This window comes from Eretmochelys imbricata, chromosome 1, assembly GCF_965152235.1.
Source record: "Eretmochelys imbricata isolate rEreImb1 chromosome 1, rEreImb1.hap1, whole genome shotgun sequence".
NCBI lineage: Eukaryota > Metazoa > Chordata > Testudines > Cheloniidae > Eretmochelys > Eretmochelys imbricata.
Window position 1 is genome coordinate 245801096 of NC_135572.1, and position 19014 is coordinate 245820109.

The window sequence follows — 19014 nt, forward strand, 5'->3', positions numbered from 1 at the left end:
TAAGAAGAAGCTGATAGCAATGATGGAACAAAGATTAAACTGGCCTAAGCATTTGAAACATGTGACAGGCACTGATCTAACTGGCCTCTGGAATTAAAACAACAACTTGTATTGTGACTTATCATGCTGAGAGACATCCCAAGGTGCTTTATAAAAATCTTTGCAATGGTTTAATGATGCATCCTTCAGTGCCACACTAACAAGTCAAAGCCAGAAAGAAAACAAGTGTGTCTTGGGTTTTGTTCAGTTTTTAAATAAGTGCAGGGGAATCAGTATCCCTTTCACATCTGCTTAGCAGGCTCCAGAGAGAAGCTACTAAATGGAGCCAGTGACAGCATTTCATTATGTTAGTAGCAAGGCACACAAGCCAATAACACATAAAAATTGCAATTCAGTTGGAGTTAAGTGCGGATGGCAAAAGTTAGGTATCTAAATAGGTGGCCTGATTTTCAGAGGTGCTGAGCAGCAGGCCCAGTCAGAGAGATTTGAGGCCCCAGTACATTATGTTCACTGGGGCCCCACCCCTCCCATTTCACTCTATTTACTCAGACAATACAGATGCGCCGAGCCCCCGTACAATTGTCCCCACTTTCCCTCCCTATTGTCAGTGCTGTGAGCAGCCACAACTGCCCTGGGCATCAGTAAGAATTGCAGGTACTTACTACTTCTGAAAAAAAGTCAGGTCATTCTTATTTTGGTTCCTGGGTATGGATAAAGGGAGGGATTCTCCCCTTCACTAAGACACTGGTACTAGCATAGAGCAGCTGTAAAAGCCCCTGAGTCAGTTAGGAAGAATTCCTCCAGTGCAGGCCCTGCACAGGCCCTCACATAAGCCCTGGCACAGATGAAATGCCAGGAGTGGAAGGATACATATTTGGAGCACTAGGGGAGTCTCCACAGCCACGCCACTTTAAGAATTCTGGGCTGTACCATGCTGTGGATGAGCCCAATGTTAACCCATAAGAGGCAACTATCAACTAGACCAGTCTCTAGGTGCTCAAATTTATGCGAGGGGCCTCTCTGGAATCCTAGGGCACACAGACGTCTTAAAGCCACCTTGCATGAGACTAGAGATGGGCCAGACTCCTAACACTCGTGCTTCAGTTTGGGAGTATTTGGATCTAGCATTTTGGTTCAGGCCCAAGTTTACTTTAAGATTGCCTTCACACAGCCCTGAAGAAAATACTATTGGGAACAATCCTGAATTAGGTTGTGGGGAGCAGCCTAAGTAGTCTTTTACTTTCTGATTTCTGTGTATTAAGACAGACCTTCACTTACGTGGTGCTCACTCTTCCTTGAGTTGGATAGGATCCTAGCAGCAGTATTTTGTACCAGCTGAAGTCTGTTAATTGTGTGTGCTGGGAGATCAGCCAAAAGGCCATTACCACAGTCTAAAGGAGATAAAATAGAGGCCTAAACATGGTTCCGTGCATTAGCAATCAAGAAGTATTCCTAAGGCAGTAGAGGGATATTTTCACTCTAGCAGAGATATATAATTCATATGTTAAGCTTCAAAGCCTAAGAAGAGAATAAAGATGTGCTGGAGCCTGGAAGTTCCTACTGAGATCCAAACTTTCCCAAAGTTCAAGGGTGATCCATGATTCTGATTCAGGACTATCTCTAGAAGGAACTTCATTAGACAGTTACAAAAACAAACAAACAAACAAACAAAAAAAGATGGAAGCCAGTATCTTGACTGGACAAGCAACAGCTCTGGTTTGGCTGAATTGAATTAAAGCTCTAGACATTTAAGCCTTTATATTGGATAGCCAAGCAAACAGCACAAAGATGTGAGAAATATTAGAACTATTTTAAAATTCACCCTATCATATGTATCATTAGAATAGGAATGAAATTTCAAATCCACATTGATTCATTCAATTACTGACAGTGATGTGCATACACAGATTAAAAGCAGGGATCCAAGCACACAGATCTTTGGGCACCCGACACAATTGATTTTACTGTCTGGGCAAAAGGTCAATGTTAATTATCTCAGTTTAAGTGTTACTGCATATTATAGCCCAATTAAAAAAAAAAGACAGAAGCTATTGACTAGAACTGTACAAAAAAGAAGGAGGAGGAGGAGGGGAACCACACACACAAATCCATACTATTGCAAGCTATCTGGGTTTGAACTAGAAAAAGATAACGGAAAGGTTGCAGGTTTGAGTAAGATTAGCTCTGCAGTTAGCAGTCTACTTTGTGGGTGTCACAGTTCAGAGCAATTGTGCCTGTATTTCCCCTCCATAGTTCAGCAAGGGTACCCACTCCAGGCTCCCGGCTCTCAGCTGTTACCTCTCTTGGATAGAGATCCATGCTTCTTTCCCTCCAGACTGGGGTTCTTCCAAGCCACACAGCTGGGATATAAAAGGACCTATTATTTTCTGAGAACAGTAGGAACCATCTCGGATTCACAGATAATATTGTCTCAGTAGTAGACACAGCCTTAGAAGCTATTTCCAATCTCTACCTAAAAATCTATGTCAGAAAAGAATATCTTAAGTGCCATCTACAAACTATAGCGTGACATAAAAAAAGCCATCTTTCTATATGATAGAACTAGTTCTAATCTTCCCATTAGAACAAATGTCATCATAAAGAATATCTGCCAGCAATGTGATTTAAAACTGCACCATGCATCATGAAAAACAATTGCAATACAATTACTCCTGAATTATAAAAACATCAAATAGGTGCAGTAAGACAAGAGCCTGAGAACATATGAAAAACTGTTCAGCATAGATAATTATATATGTTTGAACAAAATCTCAAGAAATAAAACCTCTGCTGCTTGAAGGAACAGTGTAATTATGCCAAAATCATTCTTATTATAGCAATGGGTTTTGGATCAGCAATTTTAAAATCAGCTCCCTGCAGAGGACTTTATAAAGGCAAAGTTAGTTGACTTTTCTCTCTGATAGTTATAAACCATGTACTCAGCAGCAGAACCAGTAGCTATGTTCTCCCCTCCTTTGCTTTCTCTCAATAGTTCCATTTCAGCAAGGTAGAGTACCTATATAACTGTAAGCAGTGAGTAGTCACATTCACGTCTGTAGGACTGCTCGCACTTAAGATTACACATGTGCTGAAGTACCTGCTGGATTGGCCTGTAAGGATGGCAATAGAAAACATTCAGGTTATTTATAATACTTTGTACTTCCCAAGCTCCTTTCATCTAGGATCTCAAAGCATTGTACAAATTTTAGTGAACTTAGCCACATACCACTACGGTGAGGTAGCTAAATATTATCCCAATTCTGAAGATGGAGAAAGTAAGGCCCAGATGAGGTAAATATGACCTGCCCATGGTCACACAAGACGTTTGCAGAAGAATCATGATAGAAGTCTTGTCTCCTGACTCTTTGTTATTTAGGGCCTGACTTTACAAGGTGACAGGAACCTTCAAATTCCATTGACTCACATGACAGGAGACACAGGATTGGGTCCTTAGTTTTAGGAGGGAAAAATATAAACTGGGGCATTTTAAAATGATCAAAAATTATTCTGAGGGCAAAGGGACACAGTACTCTTTGGAAAGAAAAGTGTAGAACACAAGGGGAAAGGAAGACAAGTAAATTTATTGCTACCTTATGAAAGTTCACTTCATATATTTTCAGATTTGGGATCTGATATTTGAAGCAATCATAAAAATATCTCAACATTATCCAGACTCCACTCAAAAAGTGGGTGATACGATGTCTAACCCCCATAGGAATGCTACAGATTATTCTCATTTGAGAGTTAATATGAAACTGGTCCTGTCTGCACACTTCACTGTTGGTCTGGAGGAAAGCTCACTTCAGGGATTTGGTTCCATCTGTTGTGGTGTTTCCTTCTAGCAGAATAAGCAAGAATTGCAAGGGCTTCCCAAAAGTCCCAATTTAATTCTGCTGGAAAGCGAAAAAATAAACAAACATTTTTGATATATATTACCCTGCCCCTGACTTAAATCAAGTACCTTTTACTGGTGCTGCACTTCTGAGGGGCAGTCTTTGCTACTGTCTTTGAAAAATGGGTTATTCATATCCTGCAGTGGGGAGGGGGAGGGAAAATTCAGGCCTTGGGTTCTCCATTTCCTCTAAGAAGTTGAAAGTTTTTCGAGAATACACTTACCAAAGAATGAATAAAACTATGCAAATGTTATTTAGTAGCATAACCATATAACTTCTGAGGGTATTCACAGAGCAGTTCTCTTATAATCAATAGTCTTAATAAACTGGTGATTTCATAGCTGTTATCTTCCAGCTTTCAAAGTGTACTTTTATCACATTTAATAGTTGTTTATAGCTTAGAGAACTTTGAATAGATGTGTTGGTTTTCCCACTTTCACAAATATGCTTTCTCAACTCCTTGATAATTGTATTTCAGGGTTTTAATTGGTCTTTAACACTATTTGCAAAGCATTCTGGTTTTGATATGTGTTTGCTCTTCTGCGACGTATTGTTCATAGTCCTATGGACATTATTCAACATTATTCATTGCTGCCGACAAGATTTATCAGCAGCATCAGATATACATAGTAAATACAAGGAATACCAAAAAAGCACTGTTGTGTATTATGATTTATTCCAATTATTCAAAATCCAGATTCAAGGTTCTGTGCTTATAGACTACAGTGCCTAAATACCATGGGGATGAGCAATACAGAAATCTCATAAATGGATATGTTAAGTGGAAGATTATAATTTTTTTTAACCTACATATAGCCTTTCCTCAGAGGCTTTTACAACAGTCACACATTTTATTGAATCTTACCTCACTCGCAGGAGGTGTTATCATCCCTGTTTTCCAGATGGAGAAAACTGAGCTTATGAGACCTTGCCTGAGGTCACGCCACAAGCTTGAGTCAAAGCTGGACTCAAACCCAATTCTTCTGTTTCCCAGTCTGTGCTTTAACCACATGGCTATCCTATCATGCCTTTTAATTTATTTTATTTTCAGAGCCACTTCGGAGTCTTCTGAAACAACTACATAAGTAGCAGGTTATCTTCAGACTGTCAAAGACCATTGCTTCCAATAATTATTTTTGTGTCTCAGACAGACTGAAAGTTATTCTACTTTTTCCTTTCCTATCAGGGAATCAACTGCAGAGAGAACAAGAGGAGGATTCACATAAAAATTGGAAGAGTGACCCTTTCTTTGAGGTGTGGAAATAGACACTGTGCACTCCCCTAAAACAAAGTAGTTATGAACAGTGCCTGTCTAGCATCTAGCAACAGTGCCTGTCTATTCAGCTATTCTTACTAGAAAACATCTTGTAGGGAACAATGCTTCATTGGCAGGGAGATGAATTAGTCACAACTACTACCTACATTAAGTTAAACAATTCTCACACACACAAGAAAGATTAAAGTGGTAATTTTCAAAAACAGAAGATTCTAGTCTTTGCCTCCGGTATCACATCTCTGTTTCCCGTCACTGAAGTGGTCACCCTTTTAATCACATTGCAGTCTCTGGATCAGTATACACAGGACCAAACCCTTATCCCACAGAAGTCAACTGGAATTCTGGCATTGACTTCAAAGATGGCTAGTGTTTCAGCCATAGAATATTTCTGCTTTAACCATTGTGGTCCAGACTTTTAAAGGTATTTAGGTGTTGCTCTGCTCAGTGTTGCAAAGCCTCACTGACATAGGACTCTATGTCTAAGTTTCAAAAATTACTTAGACACTTCAGCTCCTAAGTCTCAGTGAAAGTCAATAGGATTTAGATGCCTAAGTGCCTCAAAGGTCTTTAGGTGCTTAATTTCCATTGAAAAAATCAGTGGAAGTTAGGCACCTAAATATCTTTGAGGATCTGGGCTTACATCACTTTTGAAAATGCCACTGAGGAACCTAAGTTAGCTAGGACTGGCAACACTGAGCAGAGCAACGCCTAAGTACTTTTAAAAATCTGGACCTGTGTTAAAAAAAAAAATTACACTTGTACTGCCAAAGAAGTCAGCGAAATGTCCATGAAGTTTTCCCCTCAAGAAACGTGGCAAGAGCTAATTTGACTTTTCCAGCACATGAAGAGAAGTTTAGATCATTTGCCCTTTAGCCATAGAACCACATAGGCAACCAGTACTCAACCAAGTCAAAGCAGGTGGTAGGTTAGTACTAGCTGGAGTTGAGCCAAACACAAGTGCCTCAGCTACTTCCTGGCCAGATTTTACTATTTTAAATGGACTCTAGAACCAAGAGATTTCCTTTCTGGTGTTGGCCTATTCATTTGACAGATGGCCTGCCAAAATACAACTTCTACAGACAGTCAGCCCTCTGTTACAGAGACTGTGACCACTAGGAGCCCTGGAAAGAACAAGTGCTTTTATAGCAAACCCCACTGCAAGAACTACTTGTCCCATCTTCACAGAAGATACTTTCAAGGATTTCAAGATCCAGATCCACAAAGGTACTCAGGCACCTAAGCCTCAAACTTATACATCACTGTGATCCACAAAACTCCCACTTGTCTGCCATCGAACCCTGAAGGGGCCTTAACTCACTCAGTGCCTAAGTTTGTGCAGTAAAAGTTCCCCCAGTGCCTACGTTTCTGGGTGGGGGCATGCACATTGCTGCCTCCCTCTGGAAGTACACATGCTCATCTCACATATAAGCCCCAGTTCAATTTACGAACTGTGGGAAAATAGGCACTTCTCTTCCTGAGTCATGTGCAGGGCCTGATCCAGTAGGTGTGCTCAGAGGCCACATAAAACAGCCAAGGCAGAGGAGAGTAAGACTAGGGCTAACCTCCAATCCAGTGGTTAGGGTGCTTACCTAGGATGTGAAAAACCCTCAGTTCAAGTCCCTATTCTACCTGCTAAGGATACCACCTTGGAACGGGGATCTACTAACTCTCAGGTGAGTGTCCCCCACCCTGGGCTGTAGGGTGAGTCTCAGTGGCCCAATTAATATTGAGTTATTCAGTTCAGTAAATTGGAACAACTTCAATAGAATATCCTATAAGCTAGTAGTCCTAGGTCCCTTTGTCAATCTGACCCAAAGCCTTTTGCTGCGGGCCAAGGTGATTTGTCAGAAGCAGGACTCCTCTTTGAGCCCACTTCGGTCCTGAGCTGGTGTTGTTGGTTTCCACTTAAAAATCTCACCTGCTTCAAAACTGGTGTAACCCTAAATATATTATTAGGTCTACCACCACCTTTCCTCAAGCACTTTTCAGTAAGCAATCTGAGTACTATATTAAGGGGTAAACCAGTGAGCAGATTGACTAAAGGTTTTCATCAAGACCATACAGCAGGTCAGCTGCAGAGCTAGGTATAGAACACATATTCCCTAGGCTCTCATCAGCAAAGCACGCCACCATTATTAGAAGATATATATACTCAGAGTATCAAACATTTCAATCAAATGAGCCAGACCCATTTCTAAAACAATCACATAAATAGAAACCCGCTCTCACACACCTGTTTCAGCCTACCTTGAGGTTTTTATGGGGGTTAACCAACCAAGCAGTCAGTTGTTCTCCCTGCCCGACCCCAAGATAAGGCAAACTAACATCAAATAAGGAATTGTTGTCATCTAACCCAATTAGCAAAGCTTCTAGCTCTACCCCTCTTCCCATGAGCTCATTTGAGCTCAATCAGCAACACCTGAGAAACAGGTGCCCCTACCCCACCCCAAATCTACACTGGAGTTGGGAATATTCCCTATTAAAATGTGTGTAGGAAGCAGAGTGTATTTACTATAGTGTTTTCAATCTGGTTTTATACTACAGTTATATCTTCCAGTACAGTAAAGAAAGGGCACCCTAATGCACCAGCAGCTAGGTAAGAGGTACTCCCCAGATCAGGGTAGGTGTGCACTCTTTGGTCACAGTACTTTCTCCTTCCCTGTGGCTTGGTTTGGGACAAGGTTTGTTAAACTATGAAACAGAAACCAGCTGGGGCTGCAGGTGATCTCTGTAGCTTGTTTTTCTCTAGCCATCAAACATGAATGAAACTCAGCCTAGTCTCTTTTAGAGAAGGTGGCAGACATAGATACTGGTATGATACAAAGTTTTCTCATCCTCTACAGTCTTACCCAGAGCTAAGCAAATTCTGTGATACCTCTAGCCAAGTTCTGGCTTTAGAACCCCTTTTGAATTAAAAACACTGGTTAAGAAAGGGGCTCTATGGATGCTTGGATCTGTGTTTCAGGGCTTCTGGATTTGTTATTTATAGGCCATTACAGAAAAAAGTTAGGGCAGTAACCTTTACACCTGATACCAAAGTTCAGTTAATTTTGGATCTGGGATTCTGACTTGGGCCTATGCATGTCATTTATATACTATCCTGCATCTCTATTACTTAATAATAGGTAGGTATAAGAGCTGCTAAAGGGTAGGGAGCATGTGTGCATGTAAGTATCTGTATAGTTAGGTGGAACTAAAAAAGAGTCTCTGTTCCAACAGCTTAGAAAGTGAGGACTTGATCGTTCTATTTAGAAACAGTGGGTATGATTCACCATTGCCTTTAACCATGTGTAGTCATTTACACTTGTGCAAAGTGGATGCAGAACGCTACCATTTGGGACAGGTATAAATGGCTATACACAGTAGTGGAGAATTATGTCTAGGAGGTTGGACACATTTTCTGTAAACTTCTTAGTGGATTGCCCACCAGGGATATTGTAGACTTGTAGAACCTTCCTAATTTCTCTTTAAGTTGACTATATAGTTTCTAATTAATACCCAGGAACCAAAGCCATTCTGATTCCCTATGACATGTTGTAGCTGTGGTACAAGGTCAGGCTAAAGAAGCTGTGCTGGTTTTGGGTGCTTTTTTATTGCTTTTTCTCTTCATTAATACACCAGAATTACTTTCTTGTAAAACCTGCTTATTGTACTTAAATTTACTAGCATTTCTTACTTTTCTAATTAACTTTCTTATCTGAATTTCAACCAAAAATAACAAGAATTGTAATAATGATAAGATATTGTTCACCTAAAAACATGCATTCTTTCTATCTTTATCTCTTTGCTTGCAGTTTCTCACTTATTGCTTAATTAAGGTATCATAATATTAGCCCCAAATTATTTTCTTGATCTAGTACTTGAATTCTGCTGAAACAATTTAGCCTCTCTCAGTATTTAAACCTTTATCTGTAACACGCAGATACAATTTGGCATATATTGTATTGGATTCACATAATTTAATGGGTAATATTATTTGCGGGGGGGAGTCTTGTTCACAACCAGACAAACTAATTAAATAAACAGATTGGATTCAGCAACTTTGTGCACTCAGAGAAGTTTAAATACTGGTGTCCCCCATGCTCCTTGATCTTGAATGTAACAGCACTAAAGTGATAGGTATCCTGAGGAATTGTGGTAGTAAGGTGTGGAATTCAAAGCAAGGGTCTTACCAGTTTGTTAATTATAGTGGAGGATAACAGAAGTGTACATACAATCTAACCCACTCAATTTAGTCTTGCTCAGAACAGCTAAGTATGCCTGTTACAGACCTTAGAGACTTACAAGAAAAACAACTTCTGAACTACACTGCTGAGAGGGAGAAAAGGAAATTCCCCGAGGAAGGCAAGCATGTTGGAGACTCATCTGGGTTCAAGTCTCAGAAGAAACTTCAGGTGGCCATTTGCCTGCTGTTGATGGAGCTGTGTGAGAGGTTCACTTTCTTTGGCATTGTCTGCAACATGATTCTCTTTTGCACTATCAAACTTGGCTATCCCAACTACCAGGCAGCCATCATAAACATGTGCTTTGTAGGTGCCTCCATGTTAGCACCTGTGTTCATGGGCTGGCTTGCTGAACATCTGGTGGGGAGAATCAAGCTGGTGTATATCTGTATGTTTCTCCACTTTCTAGGTAGGTGCTATGCCATGATTATTTCATTTACAATGTGCTTTTTGTATGCAATTCTGCTCTAATAAGTCAATTTTTTTAAAAGTATCATAGAAACATACTATTCCTCACATATATGCAAATCCAATAATTGTCTCCAACGTGGTGGCCTCATCAAACTTCTCTAATAGCAAAGGACTTAGCTTTTCTTTAGTCTGGAGTATATGTGCTAATATACTTTAATGAAGCATTATTTTGAACACCACTACATAATGTTTGTAAAATAAGATCTAAATTTTCAAAGATGACTACGGATTTTGAGTGCTGCAGTCTGATGAGAGCCTAAACTGTGACCCCTTAAAGTGACTTGACTTTTTTTAGAAAGCAGGCGCTCAACATTTTCTGAAACTGTGCCCCTTTAAGGTATCCGGTTGGGCACCCGCAATCACTAGTCACTTCTGGGAAATTCCATGATCTAACCACTCGTTAATGTCCATAATTTGCAATGCATTTCTCCAGTTGGTGCAAATTTATGGGGTTCTGCTGTATTTAAAAGCTACATGGTTGTTAATAAGACGTACATGTTGCCTCGACAAACTTTGAACTCAGAAGCCAAACTTTGATGCTTACCTTTAGGGCCTGACTCATATTAGCACTATCTGATTCCTTCCCCCACCAAATGGGCTAAAATCTTTTAAGATAAACTTCTTTAAATATTTTTCTAGGTAACTTACATGTGTGAATTTTACTGACCTATGATCTTCTGTACATTTGAAGTCCCCTCAATACACAGAAATGTAATGTATGGACACCTCCTAATAATCTTCCACATAGTGGCTGGAATGGGGGACAATCTGAAACTTTAGATCTGCAAAGCTATTAGTATGGGTTGTGAAGGAGATTGGGTGGAATAGGGGGTGGAGCCACTCCCCTTCCTAGACAAACTGAGTTTGCAAGTCTCTGCTCACTTTGTACAACTGTCATGTGGAATTTAGTAAATGTCACAGCTGACCATTGCTTTCTCAGCCTAAGCTGAGCTGATATAAAAACTGAATTATCTTTTGTCTCTAGGTCAGGGTTGAGATGAAGCAGGGACCTTAAGACTGCTGCTCAGATCAGGCAGGTACAACTAGACAGTAACAGTCACCACTGATGCTGCAGCCTGTCCTTTAAACTGCACAACTACCAGATTAACTTAATAAAATCACCAACTTTGAAGTGACCAGAACAGGCAGAAGATGAGGGCAGAACAAATTATTGCCGCTCCAGGGCCACATTACATAGACATTGGAAATTCCCATAACTCTATACTAAAATATATATCAATTGCATAGCCACTTCATGTAGCGGACACACAAGCTTATTCACATTTACTCATCCCAAGTGTTTTTTTGCATGCAGGCAAATAAGCTGTTATTTAGCTAGGCATCAGAATACCATTGGAGTAATTGAGATAATTTCTGAATGGGTCTCTCGAGGCAACATTTCTGTCCTCTTGACCTCGATCCAGAAGTGCGAGTTTGAATTCAGTTGTGCGCAGCAGGTGCCCCGAGGTCATGTTTCAGACATCTTTGCACTGGAAACTCTAGTGCCTCCTTTAGAATGCTGCTGCAGCAGCAAATAATTCTGGATTGAAAGCACCTGCTGTGGATGACTGAAGAGAAATCGTCACAAGGATTTAGAAGAAAAAAATGACAGAGGATCAAGTGGGTCTGTGGAAAAGAGAAAGAAGGGGTCCAAGGCACTGAACGAACTACCTGAGAAGATGACCTCCTTCAGATCCCCTTCCTTACTCCATAAACTTCCTGTTTGGAATCCCCTTGCCCTTTGAGTCTAGATTACAAAAAAAAAAATAAGGCATCAAAGTGGGACAAATTGACTCTAATGATAAAACGAGGATAAATCGTTGAACTGTATACTGAATATATAGCATCTGACCACTTAGCCCTCCACTGACAACTGTCAGAGGTAGTACAAAGCATTTTCCAAAGAGGAACGAATGTCACTATAGCAAGGGAAAGTTTCTTGTAAATAAATATAAAATATTAGTCAGGGATGATGATTTGGTACTAGACTTGTTAGTGTATGTACGATGCATGGGATGTGACTCTTTATCGTGGGAGCTTATTACAAATTTTGCTTCATCCATCATCCTGGGGCTGGGGTTTCAGATTTTGATGTTTAGTATCACAATCCTGGTCCCTGTTGCCATGCTCGAAGCAGACGTGTGTGCAAATATTATGTATATGATGTATTTTTCAATCTCTCTCAAAATGCACTTAGAAGGCTATGTAACTCATCAAATATGGGAGCCTCACTTTGCTTATAGGAACAATGCCGTAGATTGGAGGTGCCAAATCTTGACTGCAGAGTCCTAAAATGTGTTCTGGGGCTAACTTTTTCTGAAGCTGCAAAGGGAAGAGTAAAACCGATGCAATAAGTAAAAATAACCAATTAGCATATCTGAGAATACATCATAACATTTGCCAGATTATCTGATATAGTGATAAACTACAGCTTTTGAGTTCAAGCAAGCAATTTCTATTAATCCATCTTGATAGTTAAAAGAGTAGCAGAAATTATGGTAATCTTTCTTTATTTGTAAGAGAACTTCTGTGCCACTTAACTGCAGCCCTCTAGCCCCAGGCCAGCCCTGAAAGCAGCGAAGTTCAAGTACTTCTGCCATATGTACTCAATATTCTTGCCTAATAGTAGTATTCAGAAAAGTTCTGGACTTGTAGTTGTACCCACATCTCACTCTAAAGGAATGAATAATTTTCTTTCTCATTGTGCGTGTGGATTTTTTTTACTAATTCAGAGACTATCATTCCAATATAGCTGTTAATCTAGAAAATAAATACTGGATTCAATGCTTCATCATTTTAACCAGTTATATATGTCCATTTTCTTCCCCATTCCAGGTACGGCCCTGCTACCTCTTGTTGCCTTCCCCTTTGAAGATTTTTATATAGACAGACGCTATATCCTTCACCCACTAGCCAAAAAGGAGCAGAAAATACTCTTCTACTTTGGGCTATTAACAGCCTGCTTTGGATCAGGAGGCATAAGAGCTGTAGTTTGTCCACTGAGTGCATACAACCTTGAGGATTATGAACCAAAGGAACTTCTTTCTTTTTTCAATTGGTGAGTTTCTTAATATTGCAATAGCACAACTGTGTGAGATGATGGAGCTTAATTAAAAACTCAAGTGCATCTCAATTTTTTAAAAACAAATTTATATAGGAAATTTCATTTTTAGCTGTAACAATTAGTTTTCAAATGGACTACCTAAATTTCCTTCCAGGCACATAGATTCATAAATCTTAAGGCCAGAAGGAACCACTCTGATCATCTAGTCTGACTTCCTGCATAACACAAGCCAGGGACTTTCACCCAGGGTGAATCAAGGTCAAGTGATTTGCTCAACTTGACACAGAATTAATGAGCTAGTTGCTGTGTAGAACCAAGCTATTCTATTTAGGTTCTTACACTATGGTACCGAAAGGCCTGGCAGGGATGTGGTGAAGTTGCTTGCTGGGTCTCAATCCTTTGCTCTAAGTTGAGTAGACTCTGTAGAGATGGCAAAGTTCCTTGAACACATATAAGTACCAGCACTAAAATAAAAACATCACATATGGAACTGTCATTTACTTCAAGAGGTGGTAGTCTTCCTCATGTGAGTAGTGGTGATAGAAAGATAGGCCTCATAGATTCTCTTTCCAGCTGTGACTGACAGGTTAGGACATCAGGTAAGTCATTTGACTTCTGTTCTTCAATTTAAAGATCTATATAGTTACCAGGGCTGGCTGGAAAATGGGGCTTCACCAAAATCACAATTTTCTACAGGAAAAGAATTTTCCTTGGAAAAATTGACATGTAACATTTTGTCATCCCAAAGTGAACTGTTTTCTTTTGGTTAAAAAACTGAAATGGAACACTTTGACATTTACAGATTTTTTTCTGGACACTTTATTCCACAAAGTTTCAACAGTTCAACATTTTTCTTCTGATTTGGGACAAAATTATGATCTACTGGAATTTCCCTTGGGACAGAAATTCCTTTATTAGATACACACAAATATTTACCTACCTCAGAGGGAGTTTTGTGATACTTAATGTTTGCCAATTATCCAGAAATTCTTGATTGAGAGGTGCTATACATGTGCAAAGCATTGTTGGTAGTACCAACAATAAATCAAAGTGTATCTATTATGAACTGAAACTGAGCAAATCTGAAGATTGATAATGCATCACTGATGAATTAATGAATTTATTAGGTCATATTTCTGTTCATATGGGGGTGGCTTTCAGGGCTATTCCCTTCCCCCCAGTTATGTTAATATTGCAGATCTTTGGACTAAATCCAAACTTTAGTGAATAGTGTAGCTTTACAAAGGTGGAAAAGACTGTTTGGTTCCTTAAAACAGATTCTGCCTCCTTGACCTGCCCAAAGGAGAGAGAAAAAATCCTCCTTTTCGATTCTATTCTGAGTTTTAATCCTTAATTAGCAACATCATTTTGATTAAATAAGACTCTGGAGGATTAAGACTGGAGAGCAATCAGTTGTTCTGAAAGATAGCTCTGGAGAATTTATTGTACTGTGGTTTTAGTCATACAGAGTTGTGTTTAATCAAAGTGACATTTCTCAGTGTTGATTACAAAGGAGACATAACGACAGAATGAATAAAGTATTTCCTTGGGGGAATCCAAACGGGTCAGTTTTTGGGGCTTTGGAAGTATCAGGAAAGGTGTGTGTGTGATTAGAAACTAATTTCTACAGTTGTCTGGCATCTGAAGCAGGAACCATATGATTTGCAATCTTAAAACTAACAAAATGGGGTTTACTTCTTCACATTGCCTAGTCTCATTACAACCTCATAAGTATATAATCATACGCTATTTTCTCTTCTTGGTAGATTCTTTATCACGAGAATAAATGTTTAAAATACATATATATATTTAATGAGACAGTTGCACACTGTTGCTTTTTAGCAAAATCTAGATTCTTATCCAACCTGCTTTACTTCAGAAATCAGGCCTAACAGCTTTTAAAAAATCAGACTTCTTGCAAAGGAGTGAATAACTATCATCTTAACCCTAGTGTGTGGTGAGGGCTGCATCACACTTCTAGGGCCTGAATCCAATCTCTGGAACAAACTAGGTGTAAAATCATTGAAATAAATGAAATTTCACCAATGTTAAACTAAAAAGAGGAGAACTGGGCCCTGAGAGTCTGAAGCCTGGGGCAATAAGTTAAGACCATAGACTGGTACTACTTCTTGATGCATGAGAACTCCCATTGCTATGAATGGGAGCTGAGCAAAAGGGCTGGGGACAGAATATGGTCCTTAAATCCTCACCAACAACTGAGCTAGTAAAACGAAATTGCATTGAGATGTTGGAAAATTGTGGATTGTATAGGATCACTTCTATATCTGTCCTTGTCTTCTATTCCTTCTCCATCTTGCTTGGTGTTTCCCTTTTCCTTCTACTAATATTTCTTTCCTTTTTTGTCTGCCTCAACTCAATCTCTCAATTATTTTCATCACTCCTATTTTATATTTATCTCTTTGTTCCTTTCTCCCTGTGTTCGCTACCATGGCCCTTGAATAGTTGTACCCTGCAAGATGTCAGAATGGCTTCCCTTTCTGCAAAGCCTCATTGTCAAATGAAGAGAAGTATGGTAAACAAATGTTTCTGCATAGGTTTGGAAATGAACAATTATCTGGTACTTGGGTGGATATTAGTCCAAACTCCATTGCCTATAGCTAGCCTAGCTTTTGTATAACATTCTTCATCGGTAGATATCAAAACACTTTACAAAGGAGGTCAGTATCTTTATCTCCATTTTACAGACGGGGTAACTGATGCATGGGGTGGGCCAACATCACCCAGCAGATCATGGCAGAGTCAGGAATAGAATGCTGGTCTCCTAAGTCCCAGTTCAGTGCTGTATCCATTAGGCAACCCTGGCTCTCCTAATCTAACTTTGTCAGAAACAGAGCTGGTCGAAAAACAGAATTTCTATTCCACAGAAAATTGAGACTGAAATTTTGTTTCAACGTGTTTCAGGATCAAAAGTCAAACTCAGAATTTTTCAAGAACTGAAACATTCCAAAGCACATCACTTTGACCCTATAGAATATAATATATACATAAAAGTCAAAACAAAACATTTGGCTAATTTATTGAAAATGTTGGCCTAAGTGGTATGGTCCTGTGAAACTTTTTGATTTTTGTCAAATTTCCCATCACTTCTAGACAGAACCTTGGGGCAGAATCTGTGCTACTTCATTTTTTAAAAAGTGGCCACCAACCCCTTTTCTCCAATAAAACTTTGTATATCTCGGAAAGGAAATCAAGCTGTTACCTGGCAAGTATGAAGGCTGGAGTTGTCACTGCTGGAATGTGAACCTGTGATCTCAGGGAGTATAAGCAAACCTGAGGTTCAGACTCCTGAGCCTACTGGAATATCTTTGTTAAAGGATTAAAGCTTAACATGCCAGGACTGATTTATCTGACCTGAAAGTGTACCACCAAAATATCACTGGAAATCCTGTAATACTTGGTGCATGAGAAATGCTAAAGCAACTAGTAAATGGCCAAACTACTTCAGAGTAAGAGGTTGCAGAAGCAAGTATTGTGATCAAAGGCTGAGCAGAATGGGGTTAACATTTTCTTACTCCACTCAAATGCCAGCATAAAATATCTGGCTATTCCCGGTATAATTATTTGAAGTGAAATACTTAAGATGCTGACATTTAAACTGTAATTATAAAGCTGCTAAGCTAACACCCGACTGAGATTAATAGGGTAGTTCTCATCAGAAAGAAGTTGTCTTTCTTGATGTCTATGGACTTTATTGGACATCGTGGTAGCTATTCAAATTTGGATGGTGCTCTTCACAATAGACCTACAGCCTTGCTTAAAACTGAAAACACAAACTGGTGGGGCCAGCAGCAAAGTGCCAGTGTAACATTCCAACCAGTTTTTTCCCCTCCCCACCTTCCATCACCAATCACATGAATCATGTTGCGTCAGACTAGCCCCACCTGCAAGATAGCCCTTTTTACCCAGCATATTGTATGGGAAGAACTACTAATAAAGGAAGCAAATTTAGGTTGTTTGGAAGATGCTAGTGGAGATGTCTCACCTCCCCACTTGGCCTTGAAGTAGTTCTATAGTCATTTCATAATTCTCCCTAAAGGCTTAGCAGGATCTCTTAGGTTATAGGTTGATTGTATTGATGGTCATTTTTGTAGTGTTTTGTAGAGCCAGGGGCCTTTGGATTAGGTGGCTCTTGAACCCATGCTTTGCTATAGAATAATACTCTAGCAGGAATGCTTTCTCTTCTATATACATATATATTTCTAGTTTTCAGGGTTGTGAAGATAGTACAAATCAATGCAAAGATGTCTTCCTGAATCTGCAGGTAGTCTGAAACAATACTTGAAGAGTTGAATGAATCCATTCTTTTCAGTGATTAACTCTGAAAACTAAATATGATTTAAATGTCAACTGTTTCGGATCAAATGAGAATCAGTAAAATAAGCAGCTAATTATATTAATATTCAGATCCACTTCATTTAAAATCTCCTTTATACAATGTAATAATCATAGCAGTGTAGAACTGGAAGGGACCTCGAGAGGTCATCTAATCCCCTCACTCAAGGAAGGAGTACATAATAATTAGACCATTCCTGACAGGTGTTTGTCTAACCTGTTCTTAAACCGCTCCCCCCCCCCCCCCAATAACGGAGATTCCACAACCTCCCTAGGCAATTTGTTCCAGTGCTTAACTACCCTGACAGTTTGGAATTTTTTCCTAATATCCAGCCTAAACCTTCCTTCCTGCAATTTAAGCCCATTGCTTCTTGTCATATTCTCAGAGGTTATCAAGAACAATTTTTCATCCTCCACCTTGTAATAACCTTTTATGTACTTGAATGCTGTTATCATGTCCATCCCCCCCTGTCTTCTCTTCTCCAGAATAAACAAACTCAATTTTTTCAATCATTTCTTATAGCCATCTTTTCTAGACATTTAATCATTTTTGTTGCTTTCCAATTTGTTCACATGTTTCCTGAAATGTGGCTCCAAAAACAGGACACAATACTCCAGCTGAGGCCTTCTCAATGCAGAGTAGACCGGAAGAATTATTTGTGTCTGGTTTACAACACTCCTGCTAATACATTAAGAATGGTGTTTGCTTTTTTTTGCAACAGCGTTATACCATTGACTCATATTTAGCTTGCAATCCACTGTAACTCCTAGATCCCTTTCTGCACTACTCCTTCCTAGGCAGTCATTTCCCATTTTATATGTGTGCAACCGATTGTTCCTTCCTAAATGGATTACTTTGCATTTGTCCTTGTTGAATTTTATCTTATTACTTCAGACCATTTCTCTAGTTTATTTTGAATTTTAATCCTATCTTTCAAAGCATTTGCAACCCCTCTCAGCTTGGTATCATGCACAAACTTTATAAGTATCCCGGAGTAGCCGTGTTAGTCTGTATCCACAAAAACAACAAGAAGTCCAGTGGTACCTTAAAGACTAACAGATTTATTTGAGCATTAGCTTTCATGGGTAAAAAACCCACTTCTTCAAACTTTATAAATGTACTCTCTGTACCATTATCTAAATCACCAATGAAGATATAGGACAGAACCAGAATCAGGACTGATCCCCGTGGGACCCCATTTGATATGCCTTTGCAGCTTGACTATGAACCACTGATAACTAATCTCAGGGAACAATTTTCCAACCTGTTATGCACCCACCTTATAGTAGTTCCATCTAGGCTGTAATTTTCTAGTTTGTTTATGAGAAGGTTATGTGAGACAATATCAAAAGACTTACTAAAATCTAGATCTACTATATCTACTGCTTCCCCCACATCCACAGGGCTTGTTACCTTGTCAAAGAAAGCTATTGGTTTGATTTGACATGATTTGTTCTTGACAAATCCAGGCTGACAGTTATTTATCACCTTATTATTTTCTAGGTGTTTGAAAATTGATTTATTTGCTCTATAAAAAAGGAAATAAGGACAACCCAGGAAATTATAAACCAGTCAGCTTAACTTCTGTACCCAGCAAGATAATGGAGCAAATAATTAAGCAATCAGTTTGCAAATATCTAGAAGATAGTATGATAATAAGTAACAGTCAGCATGGATTTGTCAAAAACAAATTGTGTCAAACCAACCTAATAGCTTTCTTTGACAGGGTAACA

The 19014-nt window shown here is 39.3% G+C and overlaps 1 protein-coding gene across 1 annotated transcript in view; it reads left to right on the plus strand.

The window, feature by feature from the left end:
- The first annotated feature begins 7749 nt into the window (after positions 1 to 7749).
- SLC15A5 (solute carrier family 15 member 5) overlaps positions 7750 to 19014 on the plus strand; it is a 64775-nt gene continuing 53510 nt past the window's right edge. Inside the window, exons 1-3 of the mRNA XM_077807486.1 lie at positions 7750 to 7789; positions 9439 to 9801; positions 12699 to 12921. Coding sequence (XP_077663612.1) covers positions 7750 to 7789; positions 9439 to 9801; positions 12699 to 12921 — 626 coding nt within the window. The remainder of the gene's footprint in view (positions 7790 to 9438; positions 9802 to 12698; positions 12922 to 19014) is intronic.